Here is a 16,022-nt window from a genome sequence, read left to right on the forward strand (position 1 = left end):
TTTTCTAGCAGCCATGTGAAGAAAGCAGCGCAGTTAATCACCGCAGATCTCTCTGTATTGCTGATTACAGCTCTAATTGCGCCATTACCACCCCCCTCCCCATAAAAACAACATACCTGTGCGACATATTCTATTTTTATCATTAACAATGCTGACAATAACATGAAATGTGCTGGAATTACAAGGCCCAGAGACCTTCATGGAGGATTCAGGATCTGCTTTCCCTTTTTTTACAGTAATCAGGATCTGCCAAAACCACTAACCACATGCTCAATTTGCATAGATTTGATGACATTTCTGAGAGTGGATTGCAGCTCCGGAGTGCAGAACTGTCACTTTAACGGAGAGATCACTGCCCCCCTCCATCCTGCTCTTTCTACCCTGTGATCTGGATCAATATCGGATCCAAGCCATTAAATGCACCGAAATAATGCATGGGGGGTGAATACATTTGCAAAAGGATTTAAAAATAACTGCAAACGTCTGATGGCTCTTTGTTAATAAGAGGGAGCGTGCAATTGTGAAAAGACAAGGGGCACATCAAATATGGATAATGGAGAGATGCAGATGCCTTAATAACTTGCCGCACTGGCCTGGGAGCGGTGTAAACAATTATCAAAAGGGATAAAAGGGCGCAAAATCCTTTACCCCAATGCATGTAAGACTGCAAATACACTACCAAAGCTGGAAACAATGGGTTAATTGTCAGCTGCATCATTGTAAGGTGCTCCTGGGTGAATGCAGCAGAGAATTTTACAAAGGAGTCAGGGAAGCAGTAGACAAAGGGTTAAGTATGAAGATGATGATGATGATGATGATGAAAGATAGATAATAGACAGATAAATAATAGATAGAGAGATATATAGATAATAGATAGATAGATAGATAGATAGATAGATAGATAGATAGATAGATAGATAATAAATAGATAGATAGATAGATAGATAGATAGATAATAAATAGATAGATAGATAGATAGATAATAAATAGATAGATAGATAGATAGATAGATAGATAGATAATAAATAGATAGATAATAGATAGATAGATAATAAATAGATAGATAGATAGATAGATAGATAGATAGATAGATAGATAGATAATAAATAGATAGATAGATAATAAATAAATAGATAGATAGATAGATAGATAGATAGATAGATAGATAGATAGATAGATAATAAATAGATAGATAGATAGATAGATAGATAGATAGATAGATAGATAGATAGATAGATAATAGATGGATAGATAGAGAGATATGTTATGGCTGCTTTGGACCACAATGCAATGGAAATTACTCCCACCGTAATATGAAATATATGTAGGTGACTCTGGGTTGTATATAAACTGGAGACTGCAGTATATATTCCCCCACAATGTACAGCACAGTATATATGTGCCCCCATCATGATATAGGAAGATGGAGCAGTCAGCGTTTATAAAAACCTCTGTATAAGGCTCAGCGCTTTCCACTAAGTATGTGCCCCCTCCTCCTATATAGAGGCTGCTATTTGTGTGCATGTGACTCAGTGCTGTACACTTGTCTCTGCAAAATGCAAAAAGTATACGTGCCCCTATCCCTATATAGGAAGATGCTGCAGCCTGTATATGACTTTGTGCTGTACAGTATGCACGCTCCCCCCAGTATATGACTCTGTGCTGTACAGTATGCACGCTCCCCCCAGTATATGACTCTGTGCTGTACAGTATGCACGCTCCCCCCAGTATATGACTCTGTGCTGTACAGTATGCACTCTCCTCCCAGTATATGACTCTGTGCTGTACAGTATGCACGCTCCCCCCAGTATATGACTCTGTGCTGTACAGTATGCACTCTCCCCCCAGTATATGACTCTGTGCTGTCCAGTATGCACGCTCTCCCCAGTATATGACTCTGTGCTGTACAGTATGCACTCTCCCCAGTATATGACTCTGTGCTGTACAGTATGCACGCTCCCCCAGTATATGACTCTGTGCTGTACAGTAGCACGCTCCCCCCCAGTATATGACTCTGTGCTGTACAGTATGCACGCTCCCCCGAGTATATGACTCTGTGCTGTACAGTATGCACGCTCCCCCAGTATATGACTCTGTGCTGTACAGTATGCACGCTCCCCCCCAGTATATGACTCTGTGCTGTACATTATGTACTCTCCCCCCAGTATATGACTCGGTGCTGTGCAGCCCTCCTGCAGGATGTGTGAGGGGAGCCGAGGTGGGCTCAGGCTCGGTAAGGTGGGCTCAGGCTCGGTAAGGTGGGCTCAGGCTCAGTAAGGTGGGCTCAGACTTGGTAAGGTGGGCTCAGGCTCGGTAAGGTGGGCTCAGGCTCGGTAAGGTGGGCTCAGGCTCGGTAAGGTGGGCTCAGGCTCGGTAAGGTGGGCTCAGGCTCAGTAAGGTGGGCTCAGACTTGGTAAGGTGGGCTCAGGCTCGGTAAGGTGGGCTCAGGTTCGGTAAGGTGGGCTCAGGCTCGGTAAGGTGGGCTCAGGCTCGGTAAGGTGGGCTCAGGCTCGGTAAGGCGGGCTCAGGCTCGGTAAGATGGGCTCAGGCTCGGTAAGGTGGGCTCAGGCTCAGACTCAGTCGCGGTAAGGTGGGCTCAGGCTCGGTAAGGTGGGCTCAGGCTCAGTAAGGTGGGCTCAGGCTCGATAAGGTGGGCTCAGGCTCGGTAAGGTGGGCTCACGCTCGGTAAGGTGGGCTCAGGCTCGGTAAGGTGGGCTCAGGCTCGGTAAGGTGGGCTCAGGCTCGGTAAGGTGGGCACAGGCTCGGTAAGGTGGGCTCAGGCTCGGTAAGGTGGGCTCAGGCTCGGTAAGGTGGGCACAGGCTCGGTAAGGTGGGCTCAGGTTCGGTAAGGTGGGCTCAGGCTCGGTAAGGTGGGCTCACGCTCGGTAAGGTGGGCTCAGGCTCGGTAAGGTGGGCTCAGGCTCGGTGAGGTGGGCTCAGGCTCGGTAAGGTGGGCTCAGGCTCGGTAAGGTGGGCTCAGGCTCGATAAGGTGGGCTCAGGCTCGGTAAGGTGGGCTCAGGCTCGGTGAGGTGGGCTCAGGCTCGGTAAGGTGGGCTCAGGCTCGGTAAGGTGGGCTCAGGCTCGATAAGGTGGGCTCAGGCTCGGTAAGGTGGGCTCAGGCTCGGTGAGGTGGGCTCAGGCTCGGTAAGGTGGGCTCAGGCTCGGTAAGGTGGGCTCACGCTCGGTAAGGTGGGCTCAGGCTCGGTAAGGTGGGCTCAGGCTCGGTGAGGTGGGCTCAGGCTCGGTAAGGTGGGCTCAGGCTCGGTAAGGTGGGCTCAGGCTCGATAAGGTGGGCTCAGGCTCGGTAAGGTGGGCTCAGGCTCGGTAAGGTGGGCTCAGGCTCGGTAAGGTGGGCTCAGGCTCAGGCTCAGACTCAGGCACACAAAAAGCCAGTAGGAGCAGAGGGATTGTGACGTCAGGGGTGACTGACCAATCGGGAGGCGCTGCCCTTTGGAGACAACCATTCTACTTGTGTAAGTGTAAAAGCAGCCGCTGAACTTTAACAGAATCCACCTTAAATCCGCGCACCCGCTGCACACCCCAAACAATGGGGAATAGGGGGGGATAACATCATCATCATCATCATCAACAACAAGCAGGGGAGACGCTGCCGCACGACTCGTGCACCTCCATCCTCCCATCCTCCATCCTGCAGGCCCGGCTGTCAGTGCAGCAGGAAGGGGGATTGCACTAAGTATAGGGTAGGTGGCCTCTCAGGGTGGGAGGGGGTAGGTTGCCTTCAATCACAAAGTTTGATGATGACCATGACTACGATGGCTGAAGGCTTGGAAGCTCAGGACTCCTCCAAGTCTGCCTTTATGGAGTTCGGTCAGCAGCAGAGCGCCCACTCCCAGCAGAGCTCCCCGGGCATGGCTGCCGGCCACTACCCCCTGCACTGCCTGCACTCCGGCGCCCACCCGCACCACCACCACCACCACCAGCACGACAGCGCGTCCTACCCGGGCAGCAACTCGCAGTACAACCGCTCCCTGGCGGCGGCGGCAGCCTACCCGTACATGGGCCAGCACAGCCCCTACCTGCAGTCCTACAACAACAGCAGCAGCTCCAGCAGCACCGCCACCCAGAACCGCAGCGAGGAACCAGGTGAGGCCAGAAGCCAGCCCCCTCCAGCCAGCCACCCTGCATGCCATGCACCGTGCCACCTGCAACAGCGAAAACAGCTGTGCCATGCACCATGCAACATCACACCCAACCATGCCAGCATGCAACATCACACCCCAGCTATGCCACCATGCAACATCACACCCAACCATGCCAGCATGCAACATCACACCCCAGCTATGCCACCATGCAACATCACACCCCAGCTGTGCCATGCACCATGCAACATCACCCCCAACCATGCCACCATGCAACATCACACCCCAGCCATGCCACCATGCAACATCACACCCCAGCTATGCCACCATGCAACATCACACACCAACCATTCAACATCACACACCAACCATGCACCATGCAACATCACACACCAATCATGCACCATGCAACATCACACCCCAGCCATGCCACCATGCACCGCTCATGAAGGCTACCACAATGCGCCACATTCCTCCGTGCCATGCACCTCTTGGCACAATGCACCATTACTGCGCCAGTCACCATGCCCTCTCACTACCCGCCAACATTGCTCATTAATTCATTAATAAATTACAATGCTTGGCACAACTCATAGCTGGCACATATATAGTAATCACCCTGAACCCTCCGTGCCAGCTTGTGATCCATGTGTATATAATATATGTATAATCATGATCTGGTAGATCCCCATCCCGCACACAGGCGCAGATCTCCTGCCATTGTCCTCGCTTCTTGTCAGTGAATATTCTGTGTTATTACATCTCCCCCTGTGCAGATATTCCCCGGATGCGGTTATTTTTTCTGCAGCTTTTATTTATGCTTTTTTTTTTTTTTTTTTTCTTTTATTGCAAATATTTATGAGTTAATTTGTATCAGTGATCAGGAATTCACACCTGGCCGAGGAGCGCTCTGCGTATATTCTGCGTATTCTCTGCGTATATTCTGGCCGCCAATATCAGCGCCGCGCAGGATATCAGCGCTCAGATTTACAGAGAATAAAAAGTGACAAATGTTGAAGAATGATGATTTATGGCTCATCCCTGAATCTAGGAGGAGAAAAGGCCTCTCCGGCATTGTATGCTGTAATGTCATCTGTAATGGACTGATGTTATTTATCGCCACTGGCGATCTGACATCCGCAGCATTACATAAACTAAGAGGAAAGACTGGAAGACTGGCCGCCAGTCATATCTGTGCTCTGCACAATACATACATACATGTGTAATAATTATCTATCTATTATCTATCTATCTATCTATCTATCTATCTATCTATCTATCTATCTATCTATTATCTATCTATTGTCTATCTATCTATTATCAATTTATCATCTATTATGTATCTATTTATCATCTATCTATTATCTATCTATCTATTAATCTATTATCTAGCTATCTATTATCTATCTATTATCTATCTATCTATTTATCATCTATTATCTATCTATTAATCTATTATCTAGCTATCTATTATCTATCTATTATCTATCTATCTATTTATCATCTATTATCTATCTATTAATCTATTATCTAGCTATCTATTATCTATCTCTGTCTACAGATTAACTATTAGATATATGATAAATAGATAGATAAATAAATAAATATGTCAGTTACTTTAGAACGCTGCATTACAATATATACAGTATCAGCACTTACAGTCTCAACAGATATATTTTAATGCACCTATCATTTACAGTTATGTATTCATGCTTCTATATGCCCATATATATAATAAATAATACTGTATGTTTTTGTTATTTTCTTCATTTTTCGCTGTTTCTTTCTGTATTACATTCATGCGTATTTTATTACTTATGTTATATATTATATTAACACGTATTGTATCAATTAAACTATTTATTCGCCTTTTCCACCATATTGTGCACAGGACTGGCTTATCTAATGTGATAGAATTATATACATATAATCCAGAAAACTAGCAGCACTGCTTAAGAGAGGCTCCATAGAGAGAGCTGAACCGTAGCTGGTGTTGGTGAATGGAGGAGCCTTACTTTTTCACCATCTTGGATATGCTGCTTTCTTTTTTTGGGGGTATATATATATATATATATATATATATATATATATATATATATATATATATATATATATATATATATATATATATATATATATATATATGTTCTGGGTGCTCAGGCCTGGCACCTCCATTTTGTGAACTGATTGTATGCCTGAAAAGAACCAAGTGGAATCAGCGATTGTTCCCCCTCTGTGGGCAGTAAATTGGTGACATAAAGTCAATTAGCCGTGTAAAAACCTTGTTGGCTGCACAGATTTAAGAGAATCTGATATAAGACAACAACAAAATAAATAAATAACAGTGCCAAGATAAAGAGGGAGCTGACAACACGGGCGTGGGAGGGTCCTGTGTGCTGGTACTTGTGGTTCCACTCTATAAATTACACCAAACATGGTATCTCGAGGCACTGATCCTTATCTGCGTTGGGATTTTCTATGTATTCTTGTTATTTTTGTGTTGCCAGTGCAGATCCTGATTTATGGTAGATGTGATTATCATGATGATGAGTATGTGTCATGTTCCATTGTCAATTATAATTGTTAATAATTTATTAGTATTTAATATTATTATATTGTAATTGCCAACTATTTATATATACACACATATGTAGGTTTTATATATATATATATATATATATATATATATATATATATATATATATGCATCATGTTGTATTATCTTAATGTTATCATGGTACAGTGTATCAGTGTGATTACATCCCATATAAATCAGCAGTGGCAGCTGTAGGAGCATTTCTTCTGTATGTTGTACATTAGTGCTATGTTGTTATTGTTGCTATTATTAGTGGTAGTATTAATCCAAAATTCGATTATTTATGAACATCGTACATTATATATATATATATATATATATATATATATATATATATATATATATATACACTGACATGCATTGTTAATTATTTTGCATTATCACTGTAATAACAATTATATTAATTTCCACTATAACCTATTAATATAATATACGTTATATGTTATTATTCATCATCTAGTTGATCAACAGAAAACAACAGTCATTGAAAATGGGGAAATCAGGTTTAATGGCAAAGGAAAAAAGATAAGGAAACCTCGGACAATATACTCCAGTGTTCAGCTTCAGGCTCTAAATCATCGATTTCAGCAAACACAATACCTGGCACTTCCAGAGAGGGCAGAGCTGGCTGCTGTTTTGGGCCTAACACAGACACAGGTAACAATCACCATCATCATCATCGCTATCATAAGCCTAATTTTTGGGGGGGTAGGTTGAAAGGAAACAATGAAAGATTATGAGTAGGAGATAGATAGATAGATAGATAGATAGATAGATAGATAGATAGATAGATAGATAGATAGATAGATAATAGATAGATTGATAGATAATAGATAAATAATAGATAGATAGATAGATAGATAGATAGATAGATAGATAGATAATAGATAGATAGGTAGATAATAAATAGATAGTTAGATAATAGATAATGGATGCAGTACACTAGACCTCTGCTCCTCCTCTGCAGCTCCTTTGCTATAAAGCAGATTTTGGATTGTGGAGACCAATCATTTACAAAGAGCTTTGATCATTACAAAAACATTTGCACAATGAGCTGCCATAAAAAACAATGTGGACTACAAATGAGAGGATGCTAATAACTAGACCTCATACACTTTACAATATCAGATGAGCCTGTTAGCCTTCTCATTCCTGACAGTCAGGGAATAATCTACAGCTATATTATACCTTCTATGACACATTGTTACAGAAGGCACTAAAGATGCAGCAGAGTTCAGACTATCAACTGTGTCTTTTGTGTATCCAGAGTTAACATAATGCATCCAGATGACTTCATAGGAATAGCGATGTCATGTTCTTGTTTTATCCTACAATATACACAGAGAAAATTGAAAAATAGATAGATGATATATAGCAGACAGATTGGATTGATTGATTGATTGATTGACTCCTCATAGTTTATAAATATGGGATAGATACATAGATGGATAGATAGATAATATATAGATAGATAGATAGATAGATAGATAGATAGATAGATAGATAGATAGATAGATGCAGCACCAAGACAAAAGCGGTACAAAGCCTGCCTGGCAACGACCAAACCAACCAAGAAAATCAACTGGAGGTAGGACACCAAAAATTTGTGGTAAAAAAGTGCTTATTTCAAGGTCCATTGTGGCAACGTTTAGGTTGAAGTGTGTGAACCTTTCTCTCATTTGATTGATTTATAGCAGATAAATGTGATGCAGATTGATGATAGATGACAAATATATGATAGATAGATAGATAGATAAATAATAAATAGATAATAGATAGATAGATAATACATAGATAGATAGATAGATAGATAGATAATACATAGATACATAGATAATAGATAGATATATAGATAATAGATAGATAATAGATAGATAGATAAATAATTGAGATAGTTACATTGAAAACTATATAGATAATAGACCATTGCTAATTTTGATATCACTAATAATATCAGGACTACGAGTCCCGTACAGTAAAATGCCTATTTTTTTCTATTATTTGTTTTTCTTAGACATTTATTTTTAAGAACCAAATATTACAACAAATATATTATTGTAATAGTAGAATATACTAATACAAATCGTGTAATAATACCTAGTGGAACATACATTGTCATTGTGGGGAGATATTATTATTATTATTATTATTACTATTATTATTATTATTATTATTATTATTATTACTATTATTATTATTATTATTATTACTATTATTATTATTATTGTTATTATTTCCTGTAGTCACACAGTTGTACCTGTTCTGTCTCCACCATTTGCCCCTATACTTCTCTAACACAAGATGGTTTTTGTGGTTCCAGGTAAAGATCTGGTTCCAGAACAAGCGCTCCAAGTACAAGAAGCTGCTGAAACAAGGCGGCAACCCCCTGGAGAGCGAGCCCATCCCCGTGTCCGCCGCCCTCTCCCCCCGGTCCCCGTCCATCCCCCCTGTCTGGGACGTTTCGGGCTCTGCTAAAGGTGTGAACATGGCCACAAACAGCTACATGCCCGGCTATTCCCACTGGTACTCCTCCCCACACCAGGACACAATGCAGAGGTCGCAGATGATGTGACATTCCAAACCTTGCGACAAATGGATCAACTCTTGTGGAGGAGATTCCCAGATTTTTTGGGGTTTTTTTTTGTTCTCGTTTTGCTCAATGAGAGGATCTGGGAGACCTTGTGGGAGGAAAGTCCACTGATAACAAACCTCAAACACACAAGACTTGAAGACCTTCATCCTGGAGTCCACAAATTCCCCAGGACTTAAAGGGATGTAAACTCTTCCTAGGAATGGCAGGCCAGGGCCGCATCGCACAAGCAGCCAGCCCCCTCCAGCAATCCTCCTCAGCACGGGGAGGAGTGGGCACAGAGACATTTCAGCAGGCGACAAACCACTGTTTTCTATGTAGACTGTGAAATGGCGCAGGTTCTAGGCCTAGTGGCAGGACTCCTTCGTTAATTACAGGGACATTTATAACGATGAAATGTATGTATATATTGTTGAATTTTAGTTGTATATACTTTATATGTCATTGTCTTTCATAAATGGAGAAACAAAAACAAAAAAAAAGAAACAACATCCATTCCTGAACCCTTGTGAGCCTCTTGTCTGCTGCTTTATTGACTCAGGGAAAAGGCGCAGGGATGCGACTCAAATCTGAGGTTATATTGGCGCAGTCCAGTCCGAATTACACGTATGACTCCTGTTATTTACCCCTCTTCATAGTCATATGTAACTTATTAGTGTTTCCGCATAAATGTCGCACAGGCACAAAATTGGCAATATTGGGCCAGAAAAAAATGAAACCATATGCTGGTACACGTAGCTGCCACTTTATTACATGGGTGATATTCTCTCTCTTTGGGTATGTATGCAATTCTGGATCATTCTGGAGAGGGTCTGCTGTAAGAACTTGTATATAGAGACCCCCCCTAGGCGCTGAGTTCTTATATAATTGTAGTGCAGGTTTGCTGGTCATTGTTGTTCTTGAACAGATGGTACCATGCAAAAGGAACACAGGAATAAAGCGAACTCATGCGCAAATGATCCAGTTTGGAGCAATTGTGCGCCCAACGATTGGTGCACAATATCAAATTCTTCTTTTCCAGGTGCAGTATGTTGTCGGCCTCATCTATCCCCATGGATATTTTCTGGTGGTTGTTCATAAAAAAAAAAGTACGATACACATGAGCACTAGTTGGGCTGGAGTAGTGTGCACTCATGCGCAATTTATCCAATTTTGAGCAATTTTACACTCAACTATTGATATATTATAGAACTGTATTGTTACAGGTGCAATATGTTACCTGCTTCATTTTACTTTGTTTAGAACTTTTGGTTGTGGTAGTCTTTTAATATAATCTAAGATGCAAGTGAGCATTAGTTGGGCTGGAGTAGTGTGCTCTCATGCGCAATTTATCCAATTTTGAGAAATGTTACACTCAACTATTGATATATTAGAGAACTGTATTCTTATAGGTGCAATATGTTACCTGCTTCATTTTACTTTCTTTAGTTGCTGGTTTTAATAGTTCTTTGCAATAATGTAAAAAGCAAGGGAGCATTAGTTGGGCTGGAGTAGTGTGCTCTCCTGCAATTTATCCAGTTTTCAGCAATTTTACACTCAGCTATTGATAGATTATAGAACTGTATTTTATAGGTTCAATATGTTATCTGCTTCATTCTACTTTGTTTAGAACTTTTGGTTGTGTTATTCCTTTAAAATAATCTAAGATGCAAGTGAGCATTAGTTGGGCTGGAGTAGTGTGCTCTTATGCGCAATTTATCCAATTTTGAGCAATTTTACACTATTGATAGATTGTAGAACTGCATTCTACTGCATTCTTATAGGTGCAACGTGTTACCTGCTTCATTTTATTTTCTTTAGAATTGCTGGTTGTAATAGTTCTTAGCAATAATGTAAAAAGCAAGTGAGCATTATTTAGCCTGGAAGGGCGCACTCATGCGCAATTTGTCCTGCTTTGAGCAATTTTTTACTCTATCATTGGTACATTTTAGAAATGTATTTTTTTCCTATAGGTGCAGTTTCCATTTGGTTGTTGCTGTTCGTTGAAATAAGGTGCAATGCATGTGAGAAGTAGTTTGGGGCTGGAGCAGCTGCACTCCAGCGCAATTTATCCAGTTTGAAGCAGTTTTATACTCAACAATTGATACACTATAGAAATGTATTGTTATAGGTGCAGCATATTGGCTGCTTATTATTTTTCTTTCGTTATAATTGCTGGTTGTAGTAGTTCTTTGAAATAATGTAATATGAAAGTGAGCATTAGTTGGGCTGAAGTAGCGTGCACTTTCTCTTTATCCAGTTTTTAGAAATTTGCACTCAATCATTGGGACGGTATAGAAAAGTATTTTTCTTATAGGTGCGGTCTATATCTTTTTTTTAGTATTGATGATTGTTGACGTTCATTAATATAATATAAAATACAAGTGAGCATTCATTGGGCTGGAGTGGGGAACACTCATGCGCAATTTATCCAGTTTGGAGCAATTTTACACTCAACCATTGATACAATGTACAAATGTGTTCTTATAAGTGAAACTTTTAATTTTACTTCCTGTAGAATTGCTGGTTCTATTAGTTCTTTTTTTCATTACGAAAAATACAAGTGAGCATTCGTTGGGCTGGAGTGGGGCACACTCGCAATTCGTATAGTTTGGAGCAATTTTACAGTCAACCATTGATACAATGTAGAAATGTATTCTTATAAGTGAAACTTGCTTCCTGCTTCATTTTACTTCCTGTAGAATTGCTGGTTCTAGTAGTTCTTTTTCTAATAACGAAAAATACAAGTGAGCATTCATTGGGCTGGAGTGGGGCACACTAATGCGCAATTTATCCAGTTTGGAGCAATTTTACACTCAACCATTGATACAATGTAGAAATGTATTCTTATAAGGGAAACTTGCTTCCTGCTTAATTTTACTTCTTGTAGAATTGCTGGTTCTAGTAGTTTTTTTTTTACTAAGGAAAAATACAAGTTGGGCTGGAGTAGGGAGCACTCATGTGCAATTTATCGAGTTTGGAGCAATTTTACAATCAACCATTGATACAGTGTAGAAATGTATTCTTATAAGTGAAACCTGTTTCCTGCTTAATTTTGCTTCCTGTAGAATTGCTGGTTCTAGTAGTTTTTTTTTAGTAAGGAAAAATACAAGTGAGCATTCATTGGGCTGGAGTAGGGCGCACTCTGTCCAGTTTTGGAGCAATTTTTCCAACATCAATTCTTACACCATTGGTTCAGTGTGTTGTGTTTTTTTATACTGCAGTATCTACTAAGATCAATAATGAGGGTTATTCTGCACTATGAGTAGATTAGAAATAGGCAGCCAGTGATTGGACTGGGAGGATTGTCCAATATCACAGTGGGGGGAGGGGTGACAAGAATTGCCCTCACGCATGCGCAGTTCATGGAACGTTGCACTAGTTGCTCCCATTAGTACTTAGTGACCTTTACTATAGGTTCAGGTTGCTTTGTGTTGTGCATTCTGCCCAATGCACATCGACTGCTCACATAACCCCCATGTACATGGATGACAGTCATGCGCAATGTGGCACACTATTGCACCCTATGCTGGTATTTGTAGTGAGTACTTGCTTTTTTTTCTCATCTTTCTCTCCCTAGAAATGTAAACTGCATTGTCAATAAAAGCAGTTTTCGTCATTGTAGCAAGGAGCCACATGCTGGGAGAATTAATGGCGCAGACCTGGGCATCCTTCAAATTGTGAACCTTGAAACCACCGAGCCATTTATCAAGAGTCAATAGAGAGTTCGATATAATGACAGCTACAGGCAGCAGTGCAAGAAAAGGACAGTCACTATAATTAAGCACAAAGGAAAGCTTACTTACCCGTATACAGGGGGCTGCATTGTGTGAGTGCTGCTGCTGCTGCTGTTGGAAGTCCCAGTCTCCAGAATGGCGCAGGAGCGATCAGTCTTGTCATTTTCTAGGTGTTGCATTGTTACATTGTAGTAAAGTGGTGGCTTTTCTTTCCCCCCTTCCCACTGTGCATCTCTGGGTCTCCATCTCCCCAGGATCGTGGCTGAACAAAGCCTCCAGCTGCAGTCCCCATCCACTGTGAAACCCACATTGGGGACAATTTAACGTTTTATCCACAAGAACAGGGATTTTTTCTCTCTCTCTCCATTCTCTTAAATGCAGCCATAATTAGAGTAATTTTTCATGTAGCCCGCTGATTACAGCGTTTTTACCGTCAAAGATAATTACCTGTAATTTTCTCCCACTTTTAATACTAAAAAGCCATCTTTATTTAGATACAGGAACAGGGAAAAAGGGAAACAAAAGATGGAAATTATTCTGTTATTCATATACAAATTGCAGAGATGGGGGCACCTAGAATTGAGAATTAAGGCAAATTATAACAGAATGGAGAAGAGGATTCAGGACTGCAGCTGCTGGGACACAATGGATGGAGAACTCAGAATACATGGGAACACTGCAGGACCCCCATCCCAAAACGGTTCACACAATGCCCTGTGCATGGTCAGTGCGACGAGATCTAGGCAAAATCGGTCATACATGCATTGTATAAGGAGCTGGATATTGTCTATCTGTCTATTATATATCTGTCTATCTATTATCTATCTATCTATCTGTCTATTATATATCCGTCTATCTATTATCTATCTATCTATCTATCTATCTATCTATCTATCTATCTATCTGTCTATTATATATCTGTCTATCTATTATCTATCTATCTATCTGTCTATTATATATCTGTCTATCTATTATCTATCTATCTGTCTATTATCTATCTGTCTATTATCTATCTATCTGTCTATTATATATCTGTCTATCTTTTATCTATTATCTATCTATCTGTCTATTATCTATCTATTATCTATCTATCTATTATCTATCTAATTATCTATCTATCTATTATCTATTATCTTTATAGTATCTATCTATCTATCTCTCTATCTATCATCTATTATCTATCTATCTATGTACTATCTCTCTCTATTATCTGTCTAGCTACATGAAACCTAACACGTTTTTCCACTTTTACACGATAAAATATTCAAGTTCTCATCTGTTGAGCAATACATCTGACTTCCAGAATGAGGTGTTAAATTTATCTATTAATATTAGGTGAGGCTGTACAAGCTGACAAATCCAGTATGACACTGTGCCAGTCTAATTCATGAGACAGCGTCACCTATAGGCAGCACCTACACTGGCAGATACACGTAATTGTCGTCTTAGATAGATAATAGATATATAGATAACAGATAGATAGATAATAGACAATAGTTAGATAATAGATAGATAATAGCTAGATGATAGATAAATAGATAGATAATAGATGATAGATAGATGAAATTATGTCTATAATAAAATAGTGTGACCTCTCAAGGATCAGCACCGTATTTCAAGCCCAGATTTCCTTTCAGTTCTACCATTTAATATGTTTTGGCCATCCCATCTTTCTTAGAACAATCACCTTCCTAAAAGACCACTTTCCTTTTAAATTCAATTTCAGATGGTCTCAGTCCATTTTTTCTTAATTTCTGTTCAATTTGTATCTCACTTGTTTCTACTAATTTATCATCACACATATCTACAAATATACGACAGTGTGTATACAGAGCTAAATAAATACATCTAGGACAGATAGATAGATAGATAGATAGATAGATAGATAGATAATCTATAGATAACAGATATATATAGATAATAGATAGATAGATAGATAGATAGATAGATAGATTATAGATAGATCATAGATAGATAATAGATGATAGATAATAGATGGATAGATAGATAGATAGATAGATAATAGATAGATAGATGATAGATACATAGATGATAGATAATAGATAGATAGATAGATAGATAATAGATAGTTGCTAGATGATAGATAGATAGATAGATAATATATAGATAAATAGACATATAGATAGATAATAGATAGATAATAGATATATAGATGATAGATAGATAATAGATAGATAGATAGATAGATAGATAGATAATAAATAGATAGATAGATAGATAGAAAAAAGATAGATAGATAGATAAACGATAGATAGATAGATAGATATATAATAGATAGATAATAGATAGACAGATAGATAGATAGATAGATAGATAGATAGATAGATAGATAGATAGATAGATAGATAGATAATACATAGATAATAGATAGACAGATAGATAATAGATAGATAGATAATAGATAGATAGATAATAGATAGATAATAGTCAGATAGATAGATAGATAGATAGATAGATAGATAGATAGATAATAGATAGATAATAGACAGATAGATAGTTAATACATAGATAATAGATATAGATAGATAGATAGATAGATAGATAGATAGATAGATAGACATGTCCTACACTGTTTCCTGCTCCTCACATGTCATTGTGTCTTACTTGTGACCCTGACAATGTGACGCCCATCTCAGGCAGTAAACACATCATATAGAACAAATCGCCCCGAACATTCTACCAGGTGGCTTCTGTTACAGGAGACAGGGGCTTCTTTCTCCGGCGCAGGGTCTTCATATGGCGCTGACAGCACAGGCCAAGGACAGCAGATGGAATAAAGTAGAAGACTTACCCCGGTGCTGGGAGTTGTGCCCGGTCCCAGGTCCTGCGGGCTGCAGAGCTGAGCCGAGTATTGAGGCAGCAGAAGCTGCCGCTATCTGTGGATTCCTGGTGAATGAGCACATCCAGGTGTGAAATTGTTTGCACACCCCAGCACCTCTTATATTGCCAGCAAAATTAGCTGTTATTACTGTCACTGTTTAGTGATGGTTAGCTTGAT

At 39.9% G+C, this 16,022-nt stretch overlaps 1 protein-coding gene across 1 annotated transcript; it reads left to right on the top strand.

Moving 5' to 3' along the window:
• The first annotated feature begins 3,499 nt into the window (after positions 1–3,499).
• On the top strand, positions 3,500–9,790 carry DLX6 (distal-less homeobox 6). The gene is made up of 3 exons (XM_077271795.1): positions 3,500–4,105; positions 7,158–7,354; positions 9,018–9,790. Exons 1-3 carry the CDS (start codon positions 3,757–3,759, stop codon positions 9,267–9,269), a joined length of 798 nt encoding a protein of 265 aa, XP_077127910.1. The 5' UTR covers positions 3,500–3,756; the 3' UTR covers positions 9,270–9,790.
• The last annotated feature ends 6,232 nt before the right edge of the window (positions 9,791–16,022 follow it).

This window comes from Ranitomeya variabilis, chromosome 6 (assembly GCF_051348905.1).
Source record: "Ranitomeya variabilis isolate aRanVar5 chromosome 6, aRanVar5.hap1, whole genome shotgun sequence".
Lineage (NCBI taxonomy): Eukaryota > Metazoa > Chordata > Amphibia > Anura > Dendrobatidae > Ranitomeya > Ranitomeya variabilis.

Excerpts from the sequence above, each read along its gene's own strand:
- DLX6 (XM_077271795.1), top strand. The coding sequence starts at position 3,757 with ATGATGACCATGACTACGATGGCTGAAGGCTTGGAAGCTCAGGACTCC. Across the intron at positions 4,106-7,157 it reads GAACCGCAGCGAGGAACCAG|TTGATCAACAGAAAACAACA; the intron begins GTGAGGCCAGAA and ends TTCATCATCTAG. Across the intron at positions 7,355-9,017 it reads TGGGCCTAACACAGACACAG|GTAAAGATCTGGTTCCAGAA; the intron begins GTAACAATCACC and ends TTGTGGTTCCAG.